Source organism: Balaenoptera acutorostrata, chromosome 2, assembly GCF_949987535.1.
Source record: "Balaenoptera acutorostrata chromosome 2, mBalAcu1.1, whole genome shotgun sequence".
NCBI lineage: Eukaryota > Metazoa > Chordata > Mammalia > Artiodactyla > Balaenopteridae > Balaenoptera > Balaenoptera acutorostrata.
In genome coordinates, this window is record NC_080065.1 from 167,620,529 (window position 1) to 167,648,430 (window position 27,902).

The window sequence follows — 27,902 nt, forward strand, 5'->3', positions numbered from 1 at the left end:
ACCTCAAATAAGTGATGTTGGGAATGAAATATGAGAGCATCTATTTAAAAATCAAGGTTAGGGGCTTCCCTGGTGGCGCAGTGGTTAAGAATCCGCCTGCCAGTGCAGGGGACACGGGTTCAAGCCCTGGTCCAGAATGATCCCACATGCTGCGGAGCAGCTAAGCCTGTGCGCCACAACTACTGAGCCTGTGCTCTAGAGCACGTGAGCCACAACTACTGAGCCCGCGTGCCACAATACTGAAGCCCGTGCGCCTAGAGCCTGTGCTCTGCAACAAGAGAAGCCACCGCAATGAGAAGCCCGCGCACCGCAACAAAAAGAGTAGCCCCCGCTCACCACAACTAGAGAAAGCCCACGTGCAGCAACGAAGACCCAATGCAGCCAAAACTAAGTAAAATAAATAAATTTTTTAAATAAAAATAAAAATAAATAAATAAAAGCAGGGTTAAGAAAAAAGAGAGTAAGGGGACTTCCCTGGTGGTCCAGTGGTTAAGACTTCACCTTCCAATGCAGGGGGTGTGGGTTTGATCCCTGGTCCAGGAGCTAAGATCCCACATGCCTCGTGGCCACAAAACCAAAACATAAAACAGAAGCAATATTGTAACAAATTCAATAAAGACTTTAAAAGTGGTCCACATCAAAAAAATCTTAAAAAAAAAAGAAAGAGAATGCCATAAACAGCTTTAAGCCCATAAATTGTAAGAAGTGAGACAAGATGGACACTCTTAAAATAATATGTTTTAGTTTCCAGTTGCTATTGTAACAAGTTACCATAAACTTAGTGGCTTAAAACAACACAAGTTCCTTTTCTTACAGTTCTGGAGGTCAGAAGTCTGAAATGAATCTCACAGGCTAAAATCAAGGAATTGGCAGGGCTGACTCGTGGAGGCTCTAAGGGGAGAATCTGTTCCTTGCCTTTTCCAGCTTTCAGGAGCCTCGTATTCTGTGATTCTTGGCCCTTAACCTTTCTCTTGAATGCCAGCAGCATGGCCTCTTCAGTCAACCAGTCAATCTCTCTCAACCCTTCTGGGGATTGGGATGTAAACATCTTTGGGGGGGGCTATTATTTGGTCTACCATATAATAGAACTTAAACTGAGGCTCACAAAGAAATAGGAAACTTGAATATGCCTAAAACTATTAAAGAAATTGAATCAGTAATTTAAAATCTGCCCAGTGATTTTTACAGTCCAGTTGTATCAGCCAACAAACAAAATCCCAGTCCTGTGAGCCAGGCCGTTCATTCCCATTGGTGAGGACCATTACTCCTGAGTAGAGGCCAGCGGACAATGCAGAGGAAAATGCAAAGCAGAGTGTCAGCCCCTCTGCTCCCTGCTTGGGGGCCTCCCAGGTGCAGCTGAAGGAGTGGGGAGAGGGGGCTGCCAGCTGAGACCCAGGAAGGTGGCCTGAGGGACAGGGTGCCGTGATGGCCCACAGGCTGTCTGGGGCCCACCTTTCCACTGGTGGGACCCCTTCCCCAACCTCCCAGTAGGTGCATTTGAGGGCAGCAGAAGACAAGGGCAGGGCCTTAGTAATGAGAAGGGTGTTTTGCCAGAGCCTCTTTCCCAGACATAGAGCTAGTTCCTGCAGTAGTGTTCTGGGGAGGCACCAGAGGCAGCTTGAAAGAGAGAAGAGGTTGGAGTTGCAGCTACAGTGGTACTGGCTATACTGAGATGGAGGTACACCTTACCTTTGGGTCCTCACCCCAACTCCTGGCTGTTCTCCCTGCTCATGGATACAGGAATTCGAGGCTGCCAGGAGGCTCAGCAGAAGCAGCAGTCTGGGCCACAACACTTGCCTTGAATTACTTTAGCTTATCAAGTCATCATCCCCCTGGAAGATCTGCATGTACATTTCGAGCCAAATGCGCTAAGAACCTGTTTTACCCCAGGAGGTTTGGGGTTGGCTTTGTGGCCCAGGGTGATGTCTCTGGGCACGCTGAGCCCAGTGAAGATGCTGACGGGATACAGCATAGATATGCCCTGAGCTGGGTGGGACCTGTGGCTGGTCTCTGGACCCTGAGCTGGGTAGGTCCTGAGCTGGGTGGGTCCTGCAGCTGGTCTGTGGGCCTTGAGCGGGGGCAAGAGGCAGGCGCCCCCTGGTGTGTGGCGGGGGGAGTATCAAGTACAGAACATCCCCCAAGACATTGTGACAAGAAATGCACGTCACAGAACAGTGCCACAGCAAGATCCCATTTGGGCAAAGAAAGAGGGGAAAGAGCAGATTGCATGTATTTGCTTAAAGGTGCATCAGTGCCAGCCTGTCTGGGAGGAAACAAAGTGGCTACAACAGCAGAGGAGATGGAGACTCCCTTCTTACTGAACACACTTTTCTACTACTTGCATTTTTTTACCATGTTTATGTATGATATTTTTCAGATATTTACATTAAAATACCTAAAATGTAAATTTAAAAGTTCCCTTCTCTGATCCAGTAGAGATAATAGCTCAGAGAGTTAGGGGAACTTGCCCAGCATCTGTCTGGCCAGAGCAGACGACAGGCCTACCTGCTTGTGGCCCTTGGGCCAGCGTCCAAGAGTCCTGGGTCCCACCACTTGAGTTCCCTGCGGGAACCAGTCCCCTTGTCCTCCTACAGGGCATCATCGCAGAAGAGAACAAGAACCTGCAGCCCCAGGGAGATGAGGACCCTGGGAAGTTCAAGGAGGCCGAGCTGAAAATGCGGAAGCAGTTTGGGATGCCCGAGGGAGAGAAGCTGGTCAACTACTACTCCTGCAGCTACTGGAAGGGCCGCGTGCCGCGGCAGGGCTGGCTCTACCTGACCGTCAACCACCTGTGCTTCTACTCCTTCCTGCTGGGCAAGGAGGGTGAGTGCAGGCAGCAGGAGCGCCCCCTGTGTCCCCCCTAGCCCCAGTCCCCCAGCTGGCCCCGTCCTCCTCAGGGCATCCTCTGCCCTCGCCCTCGCCCTCGCCTCTGGAAAGTGTACCGCCTCCCCAGACTGTCGGAGTTCCTGAGGGCTATCCCTCCTCGGCCCCCGGATATTCTGTCCCCACACACCCACCAGAGGGTCTCCCCAGAACCTAGTGGCCCACGACCAGAACTCCAGACTTGAACCAGGCATCACCGGGCTCTTGGGGGCTCCTGTCATGTATACATCAACCAGCACCGTTCTTCACATAGTGACTTTCTGCACAGGGCCTCCCCTCTTTCAAGTAGAGTGCCAGGGCACCCATCGTCCCTGAGCGGCTCCAGGTTACATGGTGCCTTGGACGTGTGCCCCTGCAGCCACCTGCTGCAGGTCCCTCCCCACAGGAAGCCCTGGCCTCAGGACAAAAGGCAGACTCCCAGCCAGTGCACTCTGCTGCCATGTCGCCCCCAGAAAGAGCCCCCAGGGCTTTAGCTGCTCTCAGTGTGGCCTTTCCTGGGCCCAGCAAGGCCGGCTCCCAGCCATGCACACACACCTGTCACGACCTCCGCTGCCTTTCTCCCACCTTTGCATCTCCTCGTCAGGCAGGGGCCAGTGTCCTCTCTGTGCTGGTCACACCATGTCGTGACTTGTTCCCACATCAGTGCGCTTCCACTAGGTGGGGCTTCTCAAGTCCAGGGTCTCAGCTAGCTCACCTGTTTGTTCATTCATCTCATCCTTTAGCCGTTTGGTGGGCAAACCCAGGAGATTCTCGGGGCTGGGCACTGGGTTGGCCCAGGACGGCCCAGTCCCTCCTCGTGGAGCTGGTGTCCCAGCATAGCTAGGCTCAGGCACGGGGGCTGGGGGGTGGGGAACGGGTGGCAATAAATGCTGCCCACTCCCCCAGGTGGGTTCTAGGCCCAGGCAGGAGTCAGGAGCCTGCCTGCCCAGCCCTCCAGCTGGTTTGACCTGATGGTGTGTCTGTCCCTTCTGGTGTCCAGTGAGCCTGGTGGTGCAGTGGGTGGACGTCACACGGCTGGAGAAGAACGCCACGCTGCTCTTCCCTGAGAGCATCCGTGTGGACACCCGGGACCAGGAGCTCTTCTTCTCCATGTTCCTCAACATCAGCGAGACCTTCAAGCTCATGGAGCAGCTGGCCAACCTGGCCATGCGGCAGCTACTGGACAGCGAGGGCTTCCTGGAAGACAAAGCACTGCCCAGGCCCCCCCGGCCGCACAGGAACATCTCGGCTCTGAAGCGGTGCGTTGCACCTCCCCCACCCCCAGCAGGGACCTGCCCTCCTCACCCTTCACAGGCTCCCTGCGTGGAAAGGGGGCCAGATAAAGGGGTGGTTTTCGATAGTGGGGAGGGCACCAGGAGATTCACGGAGGCGTCATCCTGAAAAACCTACCGCTGACACTGACGTGGAGGGAGTTCTTCATGCGTTACTTCTCGAAGCCCTGGGGTGGGGAGGCTCTCGCAGGCTCCTTGGTCTCAGACAGGAAGCTGAGGCACAGGGAGGTAGAGCAGCTTGCCCCAGGCCCCAGTGCCTTAGCCCGAAGTGAGCAGTGGAGCCCGGGACAGGCACCCCACCGCGTCAGCCAAGGCATCCCCAGAGGCCTCTTCGGGAAAGCTTCAGAATCCCAGCTCAGGGTACACCACCTCCATCCCGCCATGATTGACAGCTCTTCTCAGGACCCCTGGGCCCTGACCCCAGGCCCCAGGAGACAGCCCTGCACAGGTCTGAGGTCTCTGCCACCCTGTCTGTGGGAATTGGTAGACAGAGGAATGATTCACTGGGGCTGGCCCCTCCGGAGCACTCCGTTCTCACTCTTCCATTGCAGCTTCAGGGGAAACCTGTAAGCCAGCCAGGAGCTCAGAGATTCCCTGAGCCCCTGGGTCCCACAGCCAGATTCACACCTGTGTGCGCAGAGACCGTGGCCTAGGCCCAGACTCTTGGGTGCATCTTCAGGACCAGAACGCTGTCCAAGGATGTTACTTTCCTGATGCGAGTGACACGGTGGCTTTCAGAACCTTCCAGAAAGAAAATGAGCAGGGCCGGACTTGATAGTCTCTGGCATTGTCCACTGAGGTGTGCCTGCCAGGCTGAGCTCAGGCTGCTAGCGGCCCCCATGGGGCTGGGAAGAGAGAGATGTTTACGAGGACAGGGCCACCGCAGGGGCGAGGAACTGGCTACTGGGCCCCTGCCTCACACAGCCATCGGACTGGCGAGTGTGCATTTCCGTTGAGCAACAGCACCCCGTGTTTTTTTCTTTTGGCTGCACCACGCGGCATGTGGAATCTTAGTTCCCCTACCAGGGATCGAACCCATGCCCCCTGCAGTGGAAGCACGGAGTCTTAACCACTGGACCGCTGGGGAAATCCCAGCACCCTGTGTTTTAGTCTTGACTCCACACCTGCCTGTCGGGAGGCCATGTCTGAGTTTCTAGGTGGGGCTGGTCTTCCTAGTGAGAAGCGGCGGGGCAGGTGCGGGCACCCTCTGGGCACTACCCACCCTCAGTACCGAGCGTGCTGTTTGTTGACCACTCCTCTGCTGGTCATACGGATGTCCACATTTTACTACTTGACCATTCACTGTGCATGTGTTATTGAACTCTGAGATCCCTGGGCACAACTTGCTCACAGGAGGACCCCCACGAGCCTGAATCCAATGTGGAAACCGAGGGCATGAGGCCGCCTTGTGAATGTGCTAGCCCCAACTCTTGTCCGCTTTTCTATCTCCCCCACCTCGGTTTCACCAGAGACCTGGATGCTCGAGCCAAGAACGAGTGCTACCGTGCCACGTTCCGGCTGCCCGGGGACGAGCGCCTGGATGGCCACACAGGCTGCACCCTGTGGACCCCATTCAACAAGCTGCACATCCCTGGCCAGATGTTTATCTCCAGCAACTACATCTGCTTTGCCAGCAAGGAAGAGGATGCTTGCCACCTCATCATACCCCTGCGGGAGGTGAGCCCTAGGTCCTCGCCACGCTGCCCTCTCTTACCAGGGCACGTGGCCAGGTCCCCAGCCCAGGAAGCCCCTCAGGGTTTAGTGATGTGAGTGCAGAGGGCACATGGTGGTTCATGTGCTCCCCGAGCACCTGTCGTGTACCAGGCCCTGGCGGGAGCGGGGTACACTGGATGCCCCCCTCAGGGATCAACCTCACCTGGTGGGGAGATGCGGTGGGCCTTGGCCTGCCAGCAGAGCTCACAGTGGGACATCAGGAAACCTCAACAAGGACCCACACCTCCCTGGTCAGAGCCCAGTGGCCTCCTGCAGGTGAGTGTCCCCTAGTCCTGCCTCCTTGGGCCTTGCAGTTAGACTTTGGCAAAGCCCTGCTTTGGCTGGGCGTGGAGGACTCTGATCCCACCCCAGCCCCATGTTACTCTCAGAGGCCACCTCACTGTTCCTCTCCTGACACCTGCCTTGGCTGTGGCTCGGGCTCTAGGAGAGTCATTGGAAATCAGCTCTTACCTTTCAGGAGTGGGGTCAACTATCACCTGTCAAGGGTGGGGTCAGCTCTCACCTGTCAGAGTTATTTTTTCTCCAGTTTCTTGGGCTTCCACAGTGACTGTGGTAGAAACAAGGCCATTTGTCCTGTGCTGTTGTGAAGGTGTAGACAGTGAGGGAGAGCCCCCCACCCCTCCAAGGCCTCCTTTTCCTCATGGCCCAACAGGGCATACTGGCTGTTTAATTGAGGTTTAAGTGAGGTTCTTAAGCTATAAGCTAAAACACAGCATTTTGATCCTATTTAAAATGTAAAGCAGTGGGACCTCCCTGGCCTTTGTGCAAAGCCCTGAAGTTGCACGTATAGTTGCGAATAGGCGTGAGGTAGTGTGCTGCCTCAGTTTCCCCAAGGGAAGTCAGAGACAAAGGGCTTAAAGGAGCCACAGCTCCAGGCTGAGGGGCTCAGAGGTGGCCCCTGACCCCACGCTCTCTTTTGGCACTAGGTCTGTGGATTTGTCGTGGGTGCTGTACTGACCTGACCCTGAGACCTGGGGGCTGGCTACAGGGTCATCTTAGGCCCAGCTCCATTTCTCCTGATGGGTCCTGACATTCCTGATGGCAGAGAGCTCTGGCTGAGCCAGGAAGCTCTTGGGATGGGGCTCTGCAGCTGGTCCTGATGGAGGCCCCTGCCCAACACTGACCTCAGTATCCTAACCAGGGGGCTTCACAGGGGCTCCTCACTCATGCCAGCCACACTCATGTGTCCACTGGGCTCTTGAATTTGTACTCCCAAATCTCATCCTCGCCTCTGGAAGTGACACCCCTTCCATCCATTTGCTGAGGTGGAACGCGGGAGCCATCCTTGATTCTGACCTGGCCTCATTCCCACGTCCTGACCGTGGCATGTCCTGTCAGCTTGCTCTCCGGAGCATGTCCCTTCCTCTCTACAGCCACCATCTAAGACAAGCTGTCTGCTTGGGTCACCTCAGCAGTACCTTGTCTGCACCTAAGGCTTAAGGACCTATCCTTTAGATCCCATCCTTCCACAGCAGTCAACATAATTTAAACATCTGCTCACCCTGGGTAGAATCCTCCGGTATCTTCTGTGATTAGAAGAATCTCCAGTTGCCTGCTGTGACCTGTAAGACCTTCAGTCCACCCACCCCTAGTCAGACCTTGGCCCACACACAGACATGCAGGCACACACACTTACACACCAAAATACACACACACACACACACACACACACACACACACTCTCTCTCTCTCTCTCTCTCTCTCTCTCTCTCTCTCTCTCTCTCTCTCTCTCTCTCTCTCTCTCTCCCCCCCCACCCCTTCTCACTCTGCCCCAGCTTCTCCGGTCTTTCTTTCTCCATCACGCCAGTCTGGCCCCCTCCTCGGGGTGGTTGCTGGCCTCTCACCTAGCTCTTCATCTGGCTGCACCAGGTCTCAGCTCAGTTACTACCTCCCTAGAGGTGCCTTCAACAGGAAGCAGCCCAGCGGCCTCCCAGCTTGCCCTGTGGCCCCCACCAGCCCTGGTGACCGTGTTCATTAGCCTGCATGTCCATTGTTTGTACCCACCTCAGGCTGCGGGCCCTGCAGAGGTGCCCCCTAAAAGCCCATCCTGTGCCCTGCACACTTGTACTGCTCTGTTCACACACCTCGCAGTCAGAACTGGGCCCAGGACGCACATCAGGAAGTGCCAAGGGAATGAGTGCTCAGGAGGGCTTGCAGGCAGGGCTGCTCACTGTGCTGTAGGGCAGGGACATGACTGTCCATCTTGGGGAAGCTGATCAGGGCCAGCAGCTGGGCTCAGGCTTTGCCTTCTGTGTCACCATCCTGATGACGGTCCTGCAAGGCTGATATGCTCACACCCATCAACAGCTGAAAAAACGAGGTTCAGGCATGCCCGTAACTCACACAGCAGCAAGCGGCAGAGTCAGAATGTGAATCGGCCAGGCCTGGAGAGCCCCTCGTCCACTCCCTGCCCCATGCCTGAGAGAAGACGACCTAAGCCCCCTATGCTCTCAGCTTCACAAAACCATCTGCCTTTACATCCCAAGATACTGACCTCCAAATGGTGTTTTTGTCTTCTCAGGTGACCATTGTCGAAAAAGCTGATAGCTCCAGTGTCCTGCCCAGCCCTCTGTCCATTAGCACCAAGAGCAAAATGACCTTCCTGTTTGCCAACCTGAAAGACCGCGATTTCTTGGTTCAGAGGATCTCTGACTTCCTCCAGAAAATGCCATCCAAGCCACCAGGCAACAGCAGAGCGGGGAGGAAAGCCAGCATTGTGGACTCAGCCCCAGAGGTGAGAGGGCCCTTCAGAGCAGTGGGGTGGGAGTCAGGGCCAGGAGAAGAGCCCAGGCAGCCCTGTGGTGCCTGCCTTGGGCCTTGGGTGGGGAGGGTCCTCGCTTGGTGCAGGGTAGAAAACCTAACCCAGCCCCAGTCTCAGGTGTCCTGGCCACACACGCGATGCCTAGGGTCACAGCCCTCTCTGTACCCTGAGACGTGCCCCAATCCTCCTGAACGTCACCCCTGCCTGCCTCAAGTCCCATTCCACATAAGAAGCCTTCTCTGCCTGGACCAGCCACCCTGATCTCTGTCCCTTATGAACTTCTGCTGCACTGAGAGCCACTCTGTTTAGGCCTGTCCAGCTTGTGTTTATTTACCTGTTGGGAGATTGATTTCTCCCATCAGTCTTTCTTACAGGGTTACCTTTTACTGCAATCTTTTTACTATACCAACAATATTAACAATAATTCTTTAACATCAAAAACTTGTATTTACATTTCCCCAGATGCACATGTTCTTTTTACAGTTTAATCATTTGAATTGAGGTAAACATAGGTCATATACATGTTACAGTGGGTTGGTATAATCCCTTTTTATCTATAGGTTTCTACTCCTCCCTCTCTCTCTCCCTGTCGCTCTCTCTCTCTTTTCTTTTCTTTTCTTGCAGTATTTTGTTGAAGGAATTGGGTCATTTGTGCTATAGAGTTTCTTGCAGTCTGGTGTTTGCTGATTGCATCTCTTGGAAACACTTAACGGGTTCTTTTGTGCCCTGTTTCTTGTAAGTTGGTGGTTAAGTAATGAGATCAAGCTCAGATTTGGATTCAATTGTTTGTGTTGGGGAGTGGGGGGCAGGTCCACTTGTAGGCAGGATTGAGGTGCTGTGTACTTCCACCAACAGGTATGCAATACCTGGTTATGTGCTGTTGCCAGTCATTGATAAGCATTGCCTAGATAATTCATTAGGTAACTCATTAGGATTGCAGATGGGGGCACTCTAATTCTATCATTCCTTCTGTTCATTAGCGGGAATATTTCCATATAGAGAAATTTACCGTCAACAACTATTTGGTTACCGTGAGGCACAGTTCATATAGAAAAGGCAGAATAAATCTTTTATTTTTTTTTATTCACCAGTTGTTAAAATGATGAATTGGTTTTCAAATATCCTCAAAATATGACCAATTCAGTTTTTTATGTTTACTTTTTAGTGTAATTATGAACTTACAGATTTAACCAACTTGATGTGTTCCAGTCCATGACAGTTATTATCCTCATTCCATCTGTGACCAGAGGAAGCTTATTCAGGTGACATCTGAGTCCTTTTGACATTACCCTGGCCATGTTTGATCACTTCCTTGCTTCTTGGTATCTTGGACAAGATGTGTGTGCTATTGTCAATCTGGATTTGTGAAAACACTTCATGATTAGAAGAGTCCATATAAAAATCCACATATCTGGCTGCTCTGGAAAAATCAGGGGCCCTGACATTACAGGGCCCACGTTCCCACTGAGTGGCATTGGAGCTGAGTGGTGGCATGTATGCCTCAGCTCCCCAGAACCCCACCTGGTCTGGCCCATGAAAGCCTTTAAATTTTTCACCCCTGTAATCGATGCTCAGTCAACTATTAAATAGATAAGGAATGGAAGGGAAGGGAGTGGGCAGAATCAGTGTGCAGTGGAGACATCAAGAAAGGTTTCTTAGAGGAGGTTGGGCTTGATCTGGGATTTCAAGAAACAGTGAGGTTGAATTGGGTGAAAAGGGATGTGAGCAGGAATGTTGAGCTGCCTTCTCAAGGCCCAGTGCCACAAATGGCAGGGCCCGACCAGCCAGTGTAAGCTTGGCCCAGTGGCCCCTTCCAAGCACCTGCCCTTCGTTCACCCAACACATTTTGTCGCATTCCCGATAGGTGCCAGGTACTCTTCTAGGCACTAGGAATAGAGCAGATTAGACAAAATTCATGCCCTTTTAGGGCTTATATTCTAGTGAGAGAGACCGTCCGTAAGCAAATAAACATACAATATGTCAGGTGGCAATAAGGGGCAGGGATAAAAATAAAACAGGGTGAAAGGATCAGGATTGCTAGGGGAAGCGGGGGGCTCTGATCAAGTGGTACTTGAAAGAAGTAAGGGAACAGCCCTAAGGTATCTGGGGAAAGGGTATTCGAGGCAGAGGGAATGGCAGGTGCTAAGGCCTGGAGGCAGGATTGAGCTTGGCACAGGCTGCGGAGATGAGTGGAGAGAGGACGCAGGTAGTGAGATTAGAGAGGGAGTGGGAAGCCAGGTCATGTAGCACCCGTAGGCCCTTGGGAGTACTTAGCTTTGACTCTGAGTGAGATGGGAGCCAGTGGAGGGTTTGACCAGAGGAGGGACACGATCTGTTTATGTTTTAATAGAATTGCTGTGGCTGTCATATTGAGAATGGAATAGAGGTGCAGCTGTCCAGTACAGTAGCCATGCATGACTATTGAGCACTTGAAAGGCAACCACACTGAAATGTGCTGTAAGCATAAACTACACACCAGAGGTGGAAGGTTCAGTGTGAAAAAGAGAATGTAAAATACCTTGATTTTTTTTTTGTATTGATTCCATGTTGAAATGATAATATTTTTGACTATATTAAATAAAATATATTATTAAAGTTAACCTCACAATTTCTTTTATGTTTTTTAATGTGGCTACTAGAAAATTTTAAATTACCTGTGTGGCTCTCATTATATTTCTCTAGAACAGAGCTGGACTAGAGAGTGACGAGAATAGAAGCAGAGATGAGTTGGAAGGCTGTGACAGTTATCAGGACACAAGATGATAGAGCCTTGGTCGAGGGTGGTAGCAGTGGAGTTGGTGAGAAGTGGTCAAATTCAGGATACATATATATATTTGTGTGTTTGTGTGTGTGTGTGTGTGTGTGGTAAAATACATATAACATAAATTTACAATCTTAACCATTTGTAAGTATACAGTTCAGTAGTATCAAGTATATCCACACTGTTATGCAGCCATTACCACCATCCATCTCCAAAGCTTTTTTCATCTTGGAAACCGAAACTCTGTACTCATTAAGTACTAACTCCTCATTTCCCACCCTCAAGCCCCCACCCCCAGGCCCCGGCAATCACCATTCTACTTTCTGTCTCTATGAATTTGACTACTCCAGGTACCTCATATAAGGGGAGTCATACAGTATTTGTCCTTTTGTGATAGGCTTATTTCACTTAGCATAATGTCCTCAAGGTTCATCTTCATTGTGGAATGTGTCAGAACTTCCTTCCTTTTTAAGGCTGAATACATACGTGTGTGTGTGTGTGTGTGTGTGTGTGTGTGTGTGTGTATGCCACATTTTGTTTATCCATTCATCTTTTGACGGACGTTTCAGTTACTGTCACCTTTTGGCTGTTGTGAATAATGCTGCTGTGAACATGGGTGTTCAAATATCTCTTCAGACCCTACTTTCAGTTATTTGGGGTATGTACCCAGAAGTGGAATTGCTGTGTCATATGGTAAATCAGTGTTTAATATTTTGAGGAATTGCCATAACATCTTCCACAGTGGCTAGACCATTGTACATTCCTACCAGCAATGCATAAGGGTTCCAGTTTTTCCCCATCCATTCCAACACTTGTTATTTTCTGTTATTTTTTACAATAACCATTCTAATGGATATGAAGTGGTATCTCATTGTGGTTTTGATTTGCATTTCCCCAATGATTAGTGACATTGGGCATCTTTTCACATCTTATTGGCCATTTGTATATCTTCTTTGGAGAAATGTCTATTCGAGTTCTTTGCCTATTTCTTTTAATCGGGTTGTTTGTTTTTGTTGTCACGTTGTAGAACTTCTGGATATTAACCTCCTATCAGATACATGATTTGTAAATATTTTCTCCCATTCCATGGATTGCCTTCTCATTCTGATTGAGGATGATTGTGTCCTTTGATGCACATAAGTTTTAAATTTTTATGTAGTCCAATTTATTTTTCTTTTATTGTGCTTTTGATGTCATATCAAAGAAATAGTTGCCATATGCTTTTCTTCTATGTTTCATTCTAAGAATTTTGTAGTTTTAGCTCTTACGTTTAGGTCTTTGATCCATTTTGAGTTAATTTTGTAAATGGTATGAGATAGGTGTCCAACCTTATCTTTTACACGTGGATATCCAGTTTTCCAATACCATTTGTTGTAAAAAAAAAAAACTGTCTGTTCCCCATTGAATGGTCTTGGCACCCTTGTCAAAAATCAGTTGAACATATGTATTGCAAGATTCATTTCTGGGCTCTCAATTCTATTCCGTTGGTCTGTATCCTTACGCCAGTACTATACTGTTTTAACTACTGTAGCTTTATAGTACATTTTTAAATCAGGAAATTTGAGACCTCCAACTTTGTTCTTTTTCCAAGCTTGTTTTGGCTATTTGGGGTCTCTTGAAATTCCATATGAATTTTAGGGTAGATTTTTTTTATTTCTGCAAAAATGTCATTGGGATTTTAATAGCGATTGCCCTGAATCTGTAGATTACTTTGGGTAATATTAACATCTTAACAATATGAAGTTTTCCAATCCGTGAACACAAAATGTCTTTCCATTTGTTTACATCTTTAATTTCTTTCATCAGCGTTTTCTAGTTTCCAGCATACAGCATCCGGTCTTTCACCTACTTGGCTAAGTTTATCCCTAAGTATTTTATTCTTTTCGATGCTATTGTAAATAAAATCATTTCCGTAGTTTCCTTTTCAGATTGTTCAGTGTTAGCGTACAGGATATAATTCGAAGGTAGATCTGAGAGAACTGACCAATTAGATGGAGGGTATGGGAGAAAGAGAAGGGTTTACAAAAGGATGACACTATAGTCTTTGGCCTGAGCAGCTTAGAGAATAGAATCACCATTTAATGACATGAGGAAGAGCAGTTTTGGAAGGAGCAGTCGAGAGTTCAGTTTGGATTTGAGGTCAGGTATCATAAGAACTAAGAATTGACTACTGGAGATGGCAAGTAGAGGTCACGGTGGCCTTTTCAAAAGTTGTTCAGTGGAAGAACAGGAAGAAAAGCCTGGTGGAGTGGCCTTCAACTGGGATAAGCTGTTGGTTATTGGGGTAGCTTTTTAAACCTTACCAAATTTTCCATTAAAATGCACAAAGCAACTTCAAGAGTAAAAATAAAAGCCCACAGACAACAGCTTTAACAAAGCCAGGTGAAAAGGGTATCTTACAAACCCCAGACTACAAGTAGGTGAGGCCAGACCACCAACTGCAGCATAATTCTACAGATAGAGAATCAGCAGCTGTGCTGTGGTAGTGGAGGGAAGAGAAAAAGGGTTCTGACAGTCCCAAGAGCCAAGGAATCCAGAAATCACCAAAAATACTCCCCCCCACACACTCCTCAAAAGAGACTACCCACTGAACAGAAACCTCAGCAAGTGACTAAGAGAAACCACCGGTGAAACTGCGGGCATATTTCTCAGCCTCCAGCTCACAGATGAGTTAACCAACAACACAAAACATGGGAATCCACTAATGAGCTGAGGGAAGATCAGAGAACGCTAGGACAAATCTGAAACACCCAACAAAAACTCCCTTCCAAAAGGAAAGAGCCCTCCCTGAGGAAAAAAGCTGGAACTGAGCAGGGCAGGAATACTGAGGAGTAAAGAGAGAGAAGCTTCTGACACTAGAGGAGACAGATCAGGAAGTCCTGGAGGGGGACTCCATAGAGAGACTGCAGCAGAAGACAGACCCCCAACTGTGCAGTGCAAACAGCTACCCCATACATACAACATCCTCCTGTAAGTACAGAAAAAGTCATGTTATTCAAATGTGAGCAGCAGAAGGAGATTATGGGCACACCCTATACAAAGAAGAAAACGATCCAAAAAACCTTCCACAGACAAAGCACACCAGAACAGCATCCCTCCAAAGCGGATGAAACCTGTACCCTAATATTTCAAAATGACCTAAAAAAGAATTAGAAAAGGGTTAGAAACTACTAAAGAATGGTATAAATAAAAAATTTTTAGAAAGCTCGGAAACTAAGTGACTAGTCAACAGAAAAATGTGAAAAGAGAGTTGACAGGAGTCAGGAAAGAATTAGAAAAGAATACAGAAATATTTCAGAAATAAATATCATACAACCAAGAGCACAAGAATGAATAGACCCCACAGAAAGTCCATTAAGGGAAATAAGGACAAGACTCGGGGGGGAAAGGCTGTAAGAGGAGAGTCCAATAAAGAGAGAGAGAAAAAGTAGTCAAGAGAAGTGATAAAGAAGTCAGGCAAAGAAAATCCAACTTCTGTATAACGTAGCTCCCTAAAAAAGAAAAACAAAGCTGTGGAATAACAACTGATAGAAACCACGATTCAAGAAAAGTTTTCTGAACATAAAAGACTTAAACCTGCCTGGTGGAAGAGCATGTGTACAACTGGAAAATAAATACAGAATAGTATGCAGTATATACACACTGAGATATAATCTAGTAAAACTATCAGATTTTAAAGATTAAAAAAATTATTTTGGGCAACCAGTCAAGAAAGACCAAGTCATTTATGAAGGAATGAAAATCAGAGAGGTGTCAGACATTTTGATAGCAAAATTTTATACAAATAGAGTAACATTTTGTAAGATATACAGTAAAAAAGCTGTGACCCCAGGATTTTCTATCTGGCAAACTGACGTTCAGGTATCAAGACCACAGGCCGTCAGGAACATGCAGGAATTCACAGAAGCTATCAGCGTTTGAGGAATCTAATAGTGAACAACATCAGACAACCAAGAGATGATGGAAGAGGCTTTGGCAGAAGGTCTGGTGGGAGCATTGAATGTATCTAGCTGTAGAAATAGGACTAGATAACAAGGATAAAGGTGACAAGTCATGTGTAATTTTATATGCTCTGAATACATAGAGTACAATGAAAACATGAGAAAAGAAGGTATGGAAAGTAGAATAAGCTCACTGACTGCCTTATTAAGTAAGAGCAAGGTATATCACTTTAAATTATATGTCGGCAGGGAAAGGAGTGGAGGGGGAAGATCAGGGCTACTCGCTAATTTTAGTATTGCCCCTAGGAGGGAGTCCAGTGTATAAAAAGAGGGGACCCAGGGTACTATATAAAGACATTAGTATAAAGGTAACTGTTAGAACATAAACATACATTTTCTGACACTTTCTCAAGAAAACACTGGAAAGAGAGGGAAAGGATACAGTGAGTTTAGGCATCTCTTTCCAGAAACTTTGTAGAAAGGCCAGCTGAGAATCACAGGGGTCCCGTCAGGGTGTGACCTTGTAATCGGAGTGTGATGTATATACTCTAAAGTGCATGGATCCTAAGTGCACAGCTTGATGCACTTTCACAAAAGTGGACATAACATGTGAGCACCACCCAGTTGAAGAACGGGAAGGGCTTGTAGGGACAACAGCATGATTCTATGCTGATGGTAATTAATCCAGTGGAGAGGGGGCAGTTGCCAGAAGAAGGTCCTAGAGGCGAGAGCGGTAGATCTTGGGCTTGAGTCGGGGTAGAGTTGGGCCTGGCATGCGTGGCCACAGATGTGGGAAGGTGGGCCGGTGGGAGTGACCGTGGATAGCTGTCAGATTGCTCCTGCTTCTGCTTGCTCAGTTCAGTAGTTGGCAGTAGGAAGTGAGGAAGATGGGTGGTTTGGGAGGTTTGCGCTGGAAAAATGTGTGAGACAGTTACCAAGAGGAAGGAGAGAGAGACTGGATTCCCAGGCAGCTTGGGTCTGTGAGCTCACCATCACCCCAGGAACCACAAAGGATGGTTATTGCTGAGGTCACATCCTTGAGTCAGTCTCCTTTCCGGCACTGAGATTTTTGATTCTCTGCGGTGCTCTGTGGCCTGCAAGTCCCTCTGTGTCCTTGTCCCTGCAGGGAACCTCGAGCCAGAAGCAGGCTCTCTGCATCAGGATGCTTGGGGTCTGGACTGGGGCCATGTCCCTGGATTCGGGTAGTTTGTCATGAAAATGTATTTTAGTTGATCTAAAATCCATTTTGAAAACACCAGCCAGGGGCAGAGGGGCAGGCTGTGGATATGAACCTAGCAGAGTTCTCTTTTTTTTTTTTCCTTTTGATTAAAAACAGTTCTACTGAGGTAAATTTGGTATACGATATGCTGTACATATTGAAATAGCACAGTTTGATGAGTTTAGCATGTGTTCCCCGTGAAGCCATCGCAGCTGTGGTGCGGGTTCTCACGTAAGGAACACAGAGAGGGTGAAAGTCTGGGGGGGAGGTGTCCAGCACCCCTGCTTGACCACGGCCAGTGGGATCAGAGCTGACAGGCACAAGGGCAGAAACTCAGCTCAGACTGGAGCACGCAGAAGGGGAGCCCACTGGCCCACGAAGCCAAGAAGTCCACACAGTTGGCCGCCTGTCGTCAGAGCCGGGCTCTCTCCACTGGCTCAGCGCCGTCCCCGGGGCACGTGTGGCACCAGCACGGTGGTGCAGCCCCTGCACCCTCCTTGGCTCACCCCGACATTCCCTGCAGAGTGGCCGACACAGTACCCGCAAGCCCCCGCAGGCCTGGGAAATGCTCATTAGCTTGCGGCCACCACCGCAGACCTCAGTGGATTCCACGAAGTGTGGGTCCAAGAGTGGAGAGAGATGTGTTGTGCCCCCCGCCCCAAAATTGGAAGCCACTGCTGGCAGAAGGAGAAGTGGCTTCAAGGGAGCCAGTGACCAGTGTCCACCCAAGAGCGGTGTTGTTCCTGCTGGTGGGCACTTGGGGAGGGAGCTGAGAGGAGGACAGGCAGAGTGGGCACTGACTCTGTTCCACCTGACCCCCGGCCTAGGGAACAAGCTCCCTGCCCAGGCCATTGCCCACGGCAGTGAACTCACCTTGAAGTCAGGTGCCTGCAGGTAGAACATAATCCACAAGCAGGGGCTGTTGCCTGGTGTCACCCACACTGTACCTGAAGGGTACTAAGAACTTCCTCACTAGCCCTGCTGGGTGAGGGCTGGGGGTAGGGGTTCCAGAAAGCCAGGGGAAGAACCCTGGATGTTAGGGCTTCCTTTTAGACCTTTGTCCTTGATGCCCCCCTTTTCTTCTCCCAGCCCCATATTGCCCCCCAGTATGTTCCCAGAACCACCCAGGATCCATTCCACTTGCTGTTTGGCCATCCGTGCAACAGGAAAGCAGATTCCCAGGTTCCTACACTGGGGAGGGTCCTACAGCCATACCAGCGCCCTGTTTATGGTTAGAGATGGCCCACAGGTGGGGACCCCCTCCCCACACACCTAGTTCTAGGCCTGTGTCTTTATTTTCGCCTCCCAAAGCCCCACAGCCTTGTTGCAAGTGTGGCGGACTGCCAAGGAGAGCCCGGTCTTGAGCTGCACAAGTGTCCAGAGGAAAGAGGTGGTGTGGCCCAAGAGATGTGTGGCCACTGTAGGCCACACCACACACCAGGCAAGTGGCCCAGAGACAGGGAGCCTTGCAGACAGCCACCAGCCCTCAGAGGGCCTGGGAGCCCCTTCTTCTTTGAGGGGCCCTTGAGGGTGCAGTGGACAGGGCCTGAGGGAGGGAGGAGAGGAAAGGGGACTCCTTCCCACACTCAGCTGTCACTGAGGGCACCTGCAGGAGGCATGCCCTCAATTAGGACTCTGTCAGTCTGAAAAGGGTGAGGCAGGCTATCAGTCTCGGGACGTACTGGGTGAGCAGGCCTGATGTCACCCTGCCTCTGCTCCGCTTTCGCCTCCATGCTTGGGCTCCAGTGGGGGCCCCAGTGCTCTTTCCCAGCACTCCCCACTTGAGCCGGTCACTGTGGCCAGGGGCCCCATGGGGCAGCGCTACAATGGTGGGACTCGAGAACAGTCCGGGCAGACGCCACCAGCAGCTGTCCCTACAGGGCTCGGCAGGGTCTGCACCCCAGAGGCTGGAGCAAGAAGGGCATCCCAGGGAGCAGCCACGAGTGCTGCCAGTCAAGCCCTTGTAGGGGACACAGAGTTCAGGAAGGGGCACGTGGAGCTGTCTCCTTGCGGTTTCTCCTCTCCTGGCCCTGACCTCACGGAGAGAGGGCCTGACAGGATGAGCACCAGAACCTGTCCCTGGTGAAGGAGGACAACACAGGTGTGTGTCTGGCCAGAGAGGAGGTAGGGCTGAGCCACAGCATGGCCTGCTCTTTCCCGCACAGCCACCCCGCAGGCAGTGGGGCAGCTCACTCACTCAGTGCTTTCCTTCCCATGTTGTATTTCCCAGTCTTCCCCAGCTCCTCAGGAGGTGTCAGAACAGCCTGCCAGCCCGACCTCACCCCTCGGTGGCCTCCAGGGGTCCCATGCACAGGAGGCTCCAACTGCTTCCCAGGGCCTGCTCAAACTCTTCCAGAGAAACACGCCCATGGAGGACCTGGGAGCCAAGGGGGTAAGCCCAGACTCGGGGCTCCACCACCATGCAGGCCAGATAGGGGGAAGGGCAGGGCCAGTCTGCGGCCCTTGGGTGACCATGTGCAGTGCCCAGGGACACCCTGCGTGACCTGTTCAGCAGTGCTGGTCATGGGCTTCAGGCCTCTGCAGGGGGTCCCGTGTCCCTGACGCCCGAGGGTGATGCCGTGCGCAGCCCAGCCTGGGCTCGTGGCATTTCCGCCACAAGCCCTTGGAGGAGAGGTGGAGGGCCCGGCACCTGCCTCAGCACTCGGGTCGCATCCACAGACCCCCTGTCTGCTGTTCCCCCAGGCCAAGGAGAAGATGAAAGAGGAGTCATGGAACATCCACTTTTTTGAGTTCGGGCGCGGCATGTGCATGTACCGCACCACCAGGACGCGGGAGCTGGTGCTGAAGGGCATCCCCGAGAGCCTCCGGGGGGAGCTGTGGCTCCTCTTCTCTGGTAAAAGGCCCTGGCCTCACGGCCCCACGGCCTCAGCTTCCATGTGGGAGCTCGGCGGACCCCCAGCAGGCCTCCTGAGTCGGCCAGGCAGGAACCACCAGCCTTGAGAGGGCGGGAACAGGACTCTCAGCTGTAGTGAAGCTCATGTGTGCCAGGAGGGGCGTTCCGGGGAGCAGACACCAGTGGGGTGGTGCCTTCCCACCGGCAGTGGAAGGCAAACAGGCCTCCTGAGGCCTCCTTTCCTTGGGGCAGGCTCTGACAACACTCACACCCTTGGCCACTTGGATGGTTTCAGGAGGGGAAGTCAGCCATTGGAACTTGGGTGGGGTGCCTCCTCTCAGAAGCAGTCATGAGGGAAACTCTGCCTGGCACCTGGCCAACTCTTTTGGCCTCCCTGCAGCCCCAAAGTGCCACTTCTCTTCTGCAGTGCACTGACGTCTCCACCCTGCCCTGTTGCCCTCAAGAGTCCCGGGAGGGGAGGAGGGGGGAGACAGCTACACCAGCTCTGTCTCCACAGGGGCCTGGAATGAGATGGTGACTCACCCTGGCTACTATGCTGAGCTGGTGGAGAAGTCCACGGGGAAGAACAGCCTGGCCACGGAGGAGATCGAGCGAGACCTCCACCGCTCCATGCCTGAGCACCCTGCCTTCCAGAATGAGCTCGGGATCGCTGCACTCCGCCGGGTGCTGACTGCCTACGCGTTCCGAAACCCCACCATTGGCTACTGCCAGGTACAGGGGCTTAGCAGGGTTCAGAGACAGCACCTCCCACCAGAAGCTCACAGGAGCAGCTCCCCATGGCCCTGGGCCTAAGTGATGGCCTCACACACCTGCAACTGTGCCCTGTCCCCCCCAGGAAGATCCTAATCACAGAAAAAGATGAAACTAGGAGCAGTGTTCATCGCTCACCTCATCCCCATGCCATGTATGTGCTTCTGGTCTGGGTCCTGAGGCGTTTGATTGTTTTGTGTCTGTGGTAAAATATACATAACATAAAACTTACCATCTTAATCGTTTTAAGTGTACAGTTCAGTGGCATTAGGCATATCATTGTACAACCATCACCACTATCCGTCTCCAGAACTCTTTTTCATCTTGCAAAATGGAAACTGTACCCATTAAACAACTCCCCTGCTTACCCCTGGCAACCACCATTATCTTTTCTGTCTCTATGATTTTGACTGAGTACCTCATATAAGCATCATACAGTACTGTCTTTTTGTGACTAGCTTATATCATTTGCATAATGTTCTCAAGTTTCATCTATGTTGTAGCATGTGTCAAAATTTCCTTCCTTTTTAAGGCTGAAGAATATTCCATTGTATGTATACACCGTGTTTTGTTTATCCATTCATCATCCATGGCCACTTGGGTTGCTTCCACATTTTGGCTATTGTGAATAGTGCTGCTATGAGCATAGGTGTACAATATCCAAACCCAGTTCTTTTGGGCATTATACCCAGAAGTGGAATTGCTGGATCATATATTTAATTTTTTGAGGAGTTGTCATAGCATTTTCCACACGAGCTGCACCATTCTTTACTCCTACCCATAATACACAAGGGCTATAGTTTCTCGCCACCCTCACCAACACTGGTTATTTTCTGTTTTTTTGATAGTAGCCATCCTAATGGTATGAGGTGGCATCTCACTGCAGTTTTGATTTGCATTTCCAGGGGCATTTGATTTTAAATCTAGTGGGCATTTTCATGGCCAGGTCAGGTGGCTTTCTGTTTCCCTGTGACTGCCTCTGGATTTCAGAGAAATCACTTTTCTGTAGGACCAGTGTTCTGTAGGACATATTTCCAGTGCATGGAAAACCAGTGTGCTGGCTCTAAATCATTTTTAAGATAATTTGCCACCACTGAAGCTTTTTCTTACAAGCCTTGGTATCAGCTCAGGCTGTGCGTGGTCGCTACTTTGCCATGGCCTCCCTGCAGCCATGTGGCCATTGCACGCAGCTCACTCACACATCCTTCTGGCCCTGTGCTGCACCTGTGACATCAGACACCACGCCGAAGAAGGGCCTCGCCTTCTCGGGTGTCCAAATGCCTGCAGGCCCAGTTTGAGGAACTTGGTTGACCATTTTGGTCAAATTGATTTCCTGCAAATTGCCTTTTGGCAAGTTGCCCAGAGTTGGGTGGAAGAGTTTGTTGTTGCCAGGCTTGCTGGTAGAGGAGGATGCATAGACCACTTGGGAGGGGACAGCTCCATGACCCCCCCTAACTGTCTCTGTGCCCATAGGCCATGAACATCGTCACCTCAGTGCTCCTGCTCTATGGCAGCGAGGAGGAGGCATTCTGGCTGCTGGTGGCCCTCTGTGAACGCATGCTGCCCGACTACTACAACACCAGGGTGGTGGGTGAGTGCCCGAGACTGGCAGCTCCCTGTGGGGGTGGCAGGCCTCCCTGGGCAAGGTCTACATTCAGCACATCCCACAGGTGAGCTCTTGGAGGCCTCACAGCCTTGCCCTGGGCTGCAGACAGTCACAGCTTCCGCTCCATAGATTAGGAAGCTGCTAAATCTTCACACAGCTAAAAAGTGGAGAGCCAAACACAGACCCCAGCCGTCTCTCCCAGACTTTATGCGATTCCCTAGGAGTTGCTGGCAGTGAGAGAAGAAGTTAGCTTGGGGCCTAAATTCATATCCATCTAACTCTTCTTAAACATTTTTATTGTGGAAAATTTCCAGTATCACAACTAGAGCATATAGTTATACCCCCACGTCAACTGTTAGGAACTCACAGCCAGTAGAATCTGTGTTATTAAATGGAAGTGCACTTGCAAATATATTTAATTACATACATAATTAAGTCTGTTATTCTAAAATGTCCTTCCCTTACTGTTTGCTTTTGGGGGTTTCCACTCTTGGGGTCCTTTAGAATTGCATCTGTTCACAAGCTTCAGGTCAGGACACACACAAGCTACTGAGATCACTGTTTACTTCTTTTTTTTGTTTTGTTTTGTTATTTTTGTTTGTTTTTATTTTTCTTTTTTTAATTTTTCTTATTATTTTATTTATTATTTTTTTAACATCTTTATTGGAGTATAATTGCTTTACAATGGAGTGTTAGTTTCTGCTTTATAACAAAGTGAATCAGCTATACATATACATATATCCCCATATCTCCTCCCTCTTGTATCTCCCTCCCACCCTCCCTATCCCACCCCTCTAGGTGGTCACAAAGCACCGAGCTGATCTCCCTGTGCTATGCAGCTGCTCACTGTTTACTTCTGACGCCCTAGAGAGAAATTAGTATTTCCCAAAAAGAAAATCCAAGTATAGTGGAAGAAATCGTTCTTTTCACACAGTGGTTTGGAAGTAGTAGAAAGGAAACTTACAGGATTTTTTCCATTCTTGTTTTCTCCACCCCACCTGCCCACCTCCAGCCCTCAGTTGTAAGCAGAGCTGGCTGGGGACCAGGTGGGCTTCTTGCAACTCAGACCCTGGGGTCCCACATGAGGTCCTGCCTGAGTCAGGGGTGTGAGCTCACCATTCAGACTCCTTCGTTCTCTCCCTAGGGGCCCTGGTGGACCAAGGCATCTTCGAAGAGCTCACGAGAGACTTCCTGCCCCAGCTCTCCGAGAAGATGCAGGACCTGGGGGTGATTTCCAGCATCTCGCTCTCCTGGTTCCTGACCCTCTTCCTCAGCGTCATGCCCTTTGAGAGTGCTGCGGTCATTGTTGACTGCTTCTTCTATGAGGGCATCAAGGTGATCCTGCAGGTGGCCTTGGCCATCCTGGATGCCAACATGGAGCAGCTACTGGGCTGCAGCGACGAGGGCGAGGCCATGACCGTCCTGGGCAGGTGACCGAGCCGGCCTCCCTCCTCCTGCTGGGGAGCTGGCCAGCACTGACTGCAGCACCCCCCGCCTCCCCAGCCCTATGTGCTCCTTGGTCAGCATCCTGGGACTGTACCTACCAAGCGCCCAGACAGGGCTAGACCCGGGGATACTCCAGGGGGGCGGAGAGAGCCTCCTTTCTGGAAGGAGGCAGAAGAGTACTGGAGTAGTAATAAGTGCTGGGAGAAGGTAAAACAGGTAGTGGGCCAGAGAACACTGGGCTAGAGGGCTTGGTGGGCAGGAGGCAGCCGGAAGAGCAGGGCCTCCCGCCTCTAGCGAAGGCTGGGTGTCTGTTACTCCCGCAAAGCAGTCCTGGTCGTGCCTTTCCCAGCTCAGCAGCATCCCTCTCACCCCATCACCTAGACAAGGGCCCATGTTGGGCCTACGGTAGCTGCTGAATGAGCTGATATCCACCAGGCATGCCTAAGGCCCAGGGTCATCCTGGCTGGCTCGTCCTCCCTCAGTCCCCGCATCCCATCCTCGTGGACTCTCTCTGGCGTCCAGCCCCTCCCTTCAACCCCTACAGCCTCAGGGCAGACCCATGACACCCCTGCCAAGGGCCCTGTGTCTGCATCGTCACAGTTTTCCCTGCTCCAGTCTCATCCACCAGCATCCCACAGGGCTCTTCCTGATCAGAATCTGACCCTGTTCCTCCCTTGGGACATGGGGACTCCCTGTGCCACTGGTGGTTTTCTGGACAAAGGATCTAAGTCCCCCAGCCTGGCCTTCAAGGCCTTTATATCCAGGTGCCTTCCTGGGGGGGGGGGGTCCTCACTGTGGCCCAGGCCCTGAGCTCTATACAGCCTTGCCAGCCCACGTGCATGTATTTGCCCAGCCTGGAATGCTCCCAGCCACCGGGAACAGCCAGGAACGCTGCCACCTGCCTGCTGAGCCAGCCCAGGTGCTGACTGGGAACCTGCAAGGGTCCCAGGCTGGCAGAGTTGTTGATTCTCTGCTATGGGCCATGCTAGCTCTTTGTCCTCAGTGATGACAAGATACTCAGCCCGTGACCAGAGTCGGCAAGTGGTTTTCATGCCCATCTCCCACGCCAGACAGATGGGGCCCCTCCTCAGCAGCAGGGCCTGACCAGGAATGGTGCCGGAGCCAGTGGGTGTCTCCCACCTGAGTGTCAGGCCCGGCCAGAGAGCCTGGGAGAGTGTGAGGTCCTGGCTGGGCTAGTCGAGCCAAAGTCAGGCCCTGTCCCGAGGCTGTGTTCCTCGGACACCCCCACAGCAGGGCTTCTCCCTCGCCTTCCTCCTGGGACACTCCTTTGGTCCCTGATTCTTCCTGGCCAGGCAAGGAGTCCTCACATCTGGCCCAGTGACCCGCCAGATGGAGGAAGCGTGTCATCCCTCCAGCTGGGACAAACCTCTCTCCTGGTTTGGTAGGGTCTGGACTTGTAAAGGCCGCCCCCCCTCCGTGGGACCCCAGTGGACAGCCTAGCTTTCTCAGAGTTAGTGCTCAAGCCTCTCCACTGCCTCCAGGGGGCATCCCTGATTTGCCAGGGTACCCACCAGGGCGTGCCTCTCCCCCTCCTCCCTGCAGTGGCTCATCTTTCTCTCTCCTGGAGGATGCCCAGCCCTCAGCACACTCGCTCATTGATAGGGAGTCTGGGCAAATTAGGTCTCTCCACATCATTTAGCCATGGGTAAGACACCCCTGTCACCTGTGGGTGATCTAGATTTCTGTCCTTTAATCCTTACAGATACCTGGATAATGTGGTCAATAAGCAGAGTGTCTCTCCTCCTATCCCACACCTCCATGCCCTGCTGACCAGTGGAGATGACCCTCCTGAAGAGGTGGACATCTTCGACCTCCTGAAGGTGTCATATGAGGTCAGCATTCCCTGGGGGCTTCTTGGCCAGACCACTCCATGGGGCCATGGGTGCAGTTGGCCATGGCGGGTGGCTGTCCTCTGCTCTGTGGTTCCACCTTATCTCACTGAATCATCTCTGACTGGTAGAAATTCAGCAGCCTGAGGGCCGAGGACATTGAACAGATGCGGTTTAAACAGAGGCTGAAAGTGATCCAGTCCTTGGAGGATACGGCCAAGAGGAGTGTGGTACGGACGGGCCCGGGCTCCCATGGCCCCAGGGTGCAGGCTGGAGCCGGGGTGGGGATGGTGACCAAGTGGACTGCTCCTGCCGAGCAATCTCCAGACTTCCCCGAGAAGCAGGATGCAGAGTCCCCTAGCCCTGTCTTGTGTGGGACTGGAATCCAGGAGTGAAGGTGCAAACTTAGGGAAGTGGGGAGAGGGCTGGTCACAATTTTCTGCTTGTGGATTGGTCACAGGGAATCTTCTCTGATGCCTCAATGCCTAAAGGCTAAGCATGATCCCACTCTGGACTGAGCCCTCAGGCCTGGCTTTAACCCCTGCCCCTGGGTAGCGACACTCAGCCACCCAGCCTTCCATCCACTCAGCCCGCTGACCTCTGCTGCAAGCCTTTGTCCTCCTGTCTCTGGAGAGAGAAGTTACTGGGAAGTTCTAGGTCACCTTCCAAAGAGCCAGTGCCAGGACCTTTCGAGGGATCCAGATAGCAGTTTCTTGATCACCGCCCCTCACCCTGTGTCCCTGACTGGGTGTTCAGAAAGGCACCCCCAGTGCCCACCAGCAAGGAGCTCAGGGAGTGTGAATTAGTGGCAGGATGGGTGATGAGGGGTAAGAGTGTGGACCACACCTTCTTTCCTGAATGGACTACCCTCATGTGCTCAGCCAGCTGGTAACACCAAGAGGGCAGTTCGTGTCTTCGCCCTCATCCACATGGGGATTCTCTCAAAGAGCAGGAACTTGAGAATTCATTAATACTTCCTGTTTCTCTTTCCTTCTAGGTCCGAGCTATACCTGGGGACGTTGGTTTCTCAATTGAAGAGCTGGAGGACCTTTACATGGTGTTTAAGGTGACAGCCGAGAACAAGGGAGGACCACTGTCCCATCCTAGTCCCCTAAATTCATCCTCAGCGTAGCAGCCTCCTGCCAGGAGACAAGTAGATTTAAAAGCATCCTCAGATGCAGTTACTACAAAGTTCACATGGTAGAATTTAATCCTTCTTGGAGTTTAGGCAGGACAGTCTTTTAAGTGGAAGAAAATCCACTCAAGTCAGCTTATATAAGAGGGAATGCATTGGCTCATGAAACTGAAGAGTCTAGGAATGCACAGCTTCAGGCATGACTGTATCTAGGTGTTCCAACATCCTGTCAAGCTCCCCTACCTCAGGTATCACCTGGACCGCTCTTCCTACAAAGTGGCAGGACTGTTGTCAGCACCTCCAAGGTCATCCTGTCCTCTCAGTAACCCCAGTGAAAAGAAAATTTTTCTTTCTAAGTGGTTTTAGCACAAAGCCGAGGGTTGATTGTTGGAATGACCCAAGTTAGGTGCTGTGGCTACCGGAGGGTGTTTGCTGCTGACCCAAAACTGGGCCACGTGCCCACCCCGCGGCCTGAGGGTGGGACAAGAGGGACTCTCCAAGAAAAGTTCAGGTGCTGTTAACAGAAGAAGGGGAAAGGGTGTGAGGAGCAGGCAGAAACAGCCACGTCTACAATGCCTTTCCGATCTCCTTGTCGGGTCCCATCTGCCCCTCCAGCTGCCTCTGGTTCAACCCCCAAGATAACCGCCCCGCTGTGGCCTTAAGGTCAGAGCAGTCCAGCCAGTGCCGCCTCTCACCCGCTCTGGCCGCCGTGGCTGGCAGTCCTAGGGCCCTGTCTTGACTCCCACGGCTGTAAACAAGGGGCTGATGGTACCAGCGCAGGAGGTTCTGTGAGATGCTGTGTCTAGCCCAGTGCTCACTATCCAGGACTCTGCAGACTTGGATGGAGGAGGAGGGTGAACACACCAAGCAGCCTGGTAATCCTAAGCACCCAGGGGCCAGGAGGCCAGGCCGTCTCACCAGGCTATGCCCCCTGCAGGCCAAGCAGCTGGCGAGCCAGTACTGGGGGAGCAGCCACCCTGCAGCCGTGCGTCGGGACCCCAGCCTGCCCTACCTGGAGCAGTACCGCATTGACGCGAACCAGTTCCGGGAGCTCTTCGCCAGCCTGACGCCCTGGGCCTGTGGCTCCCACACACCCGTGCTGGCGGGGCGCATGTTTCGGCTCCTGGATGAAAATAAGGACTCGCTGATCAACTTCAAGGAGTTCGTGACAGGGATGAGTGAGTGGCCCCAGGGCCTGCAGGGGCCTGTCCGTGCCCACGCCCTTTCTGAGGAAGCCTTCAGATGCCAGTCCTGGCCAGTCTTCCCACTGCAGCGAGCTGAGGGCAGCCTGGAGCCCTTGACCCTTGTTAAAGGAAGTGCAGTTTTCCCACTGGAGATACATGGAGGTCCAATGGGAGCCCTCCCTCCCCTCCCCTCCCTCAGTCCACTGCTGGAGGCCGGGTCTGCAGGCCCCAGAGAAGGGGAAAGCCAGAGGCCTGGTGCTCACCCCCAGGGTCCTGTCCAGGAGAGAGTCAGGTGGCGAGGAGGGTCCCACCAGAACCCATTGGAAGGGGAGGTATTCGAATGTGGACTGGCCGTGGGACTCTCGTGCCCCCTTGCCAGCGTGCCTCCTTGCTGGCCTTCCTCCACAGGTAGGATGTACCATGGGGACCTGACAGAGAAGCTCAAGGTGCTCTACAAGCTGCACTTGCCTCCAGGTGAGAGCCTCC

The 27,902-nt window shown here is 51.7% G+C and overlaps 1 protein-coding gene across 5 annotated transcripts in view; it reads left to right on the forward strand.

Annotated features, from left to right (window-relative positions):
- Positions 1 to 27,902, forward strand: part of TBC1D9B (TBC1 domain family member 9B) — a 44,621-nt gene that overhangs the window by 9,954 nt on the left and 6,765 nt on the right. For all 5 annotated transcript variants that reach the window (XM_057540614.1, XM_057540615.1, XM_057540616.1 and 2 more), the window contains exons 4-17: positions 2,595 to 2,823; positions 3,863 to 4,121; positions 5,624 to 5,831; positions 8,410 to 8,622; positions 18,801 to 18,962; positions 19,274 to 19,424; positions 19,942 to 20,156; positions 21,669 to 21,786; positions 22,946 to 23,231; positions 24,971 to 25,100; positions 25,229 to 25,327; positions 26,095 to 26,163; positions 27,170 to 27,410; positions 27,825 to 27,890. In XM_057540614.1, coding sequence (XP_057396597.1) covers positions 2,595 to 2,823; positions 3,863 to 4,121; positions 5,624 to 5,831; positions 8,410 to 8,622; positions 18,801 to 18,962; positions 19,274 to 19,424; positions 19,942 to 20,156; positions 21,669 to 21,786; positions 22,946 to 23,231; positions 24,971 to 25,100; positions 25,229 to 25,327; positions 26,095 to 26,163; positions 27,170 to 27,410; positions 27,825 to 27,890 — 2,446 coding nt within the window. The remainder of the gene's footprint in view (positions 1 to 2,594; positions 2,824 to 3,862; positions 4,122 to 5,623; positions 5,832 to 8,409; positions 8,623 to 18,800; positions 18,963 to 19,273; positions 19,425 to 19,941; positions 20,157 to 21,668; positions 21,787 to 22,945; positions 23,232 to 24,970; positions 25,101 to 25,228; positions 25,328 to 26,094; positions 26,164 to 27,169; positions 27,411 to 27,824; positions 27,891 to 27,902) is intronic.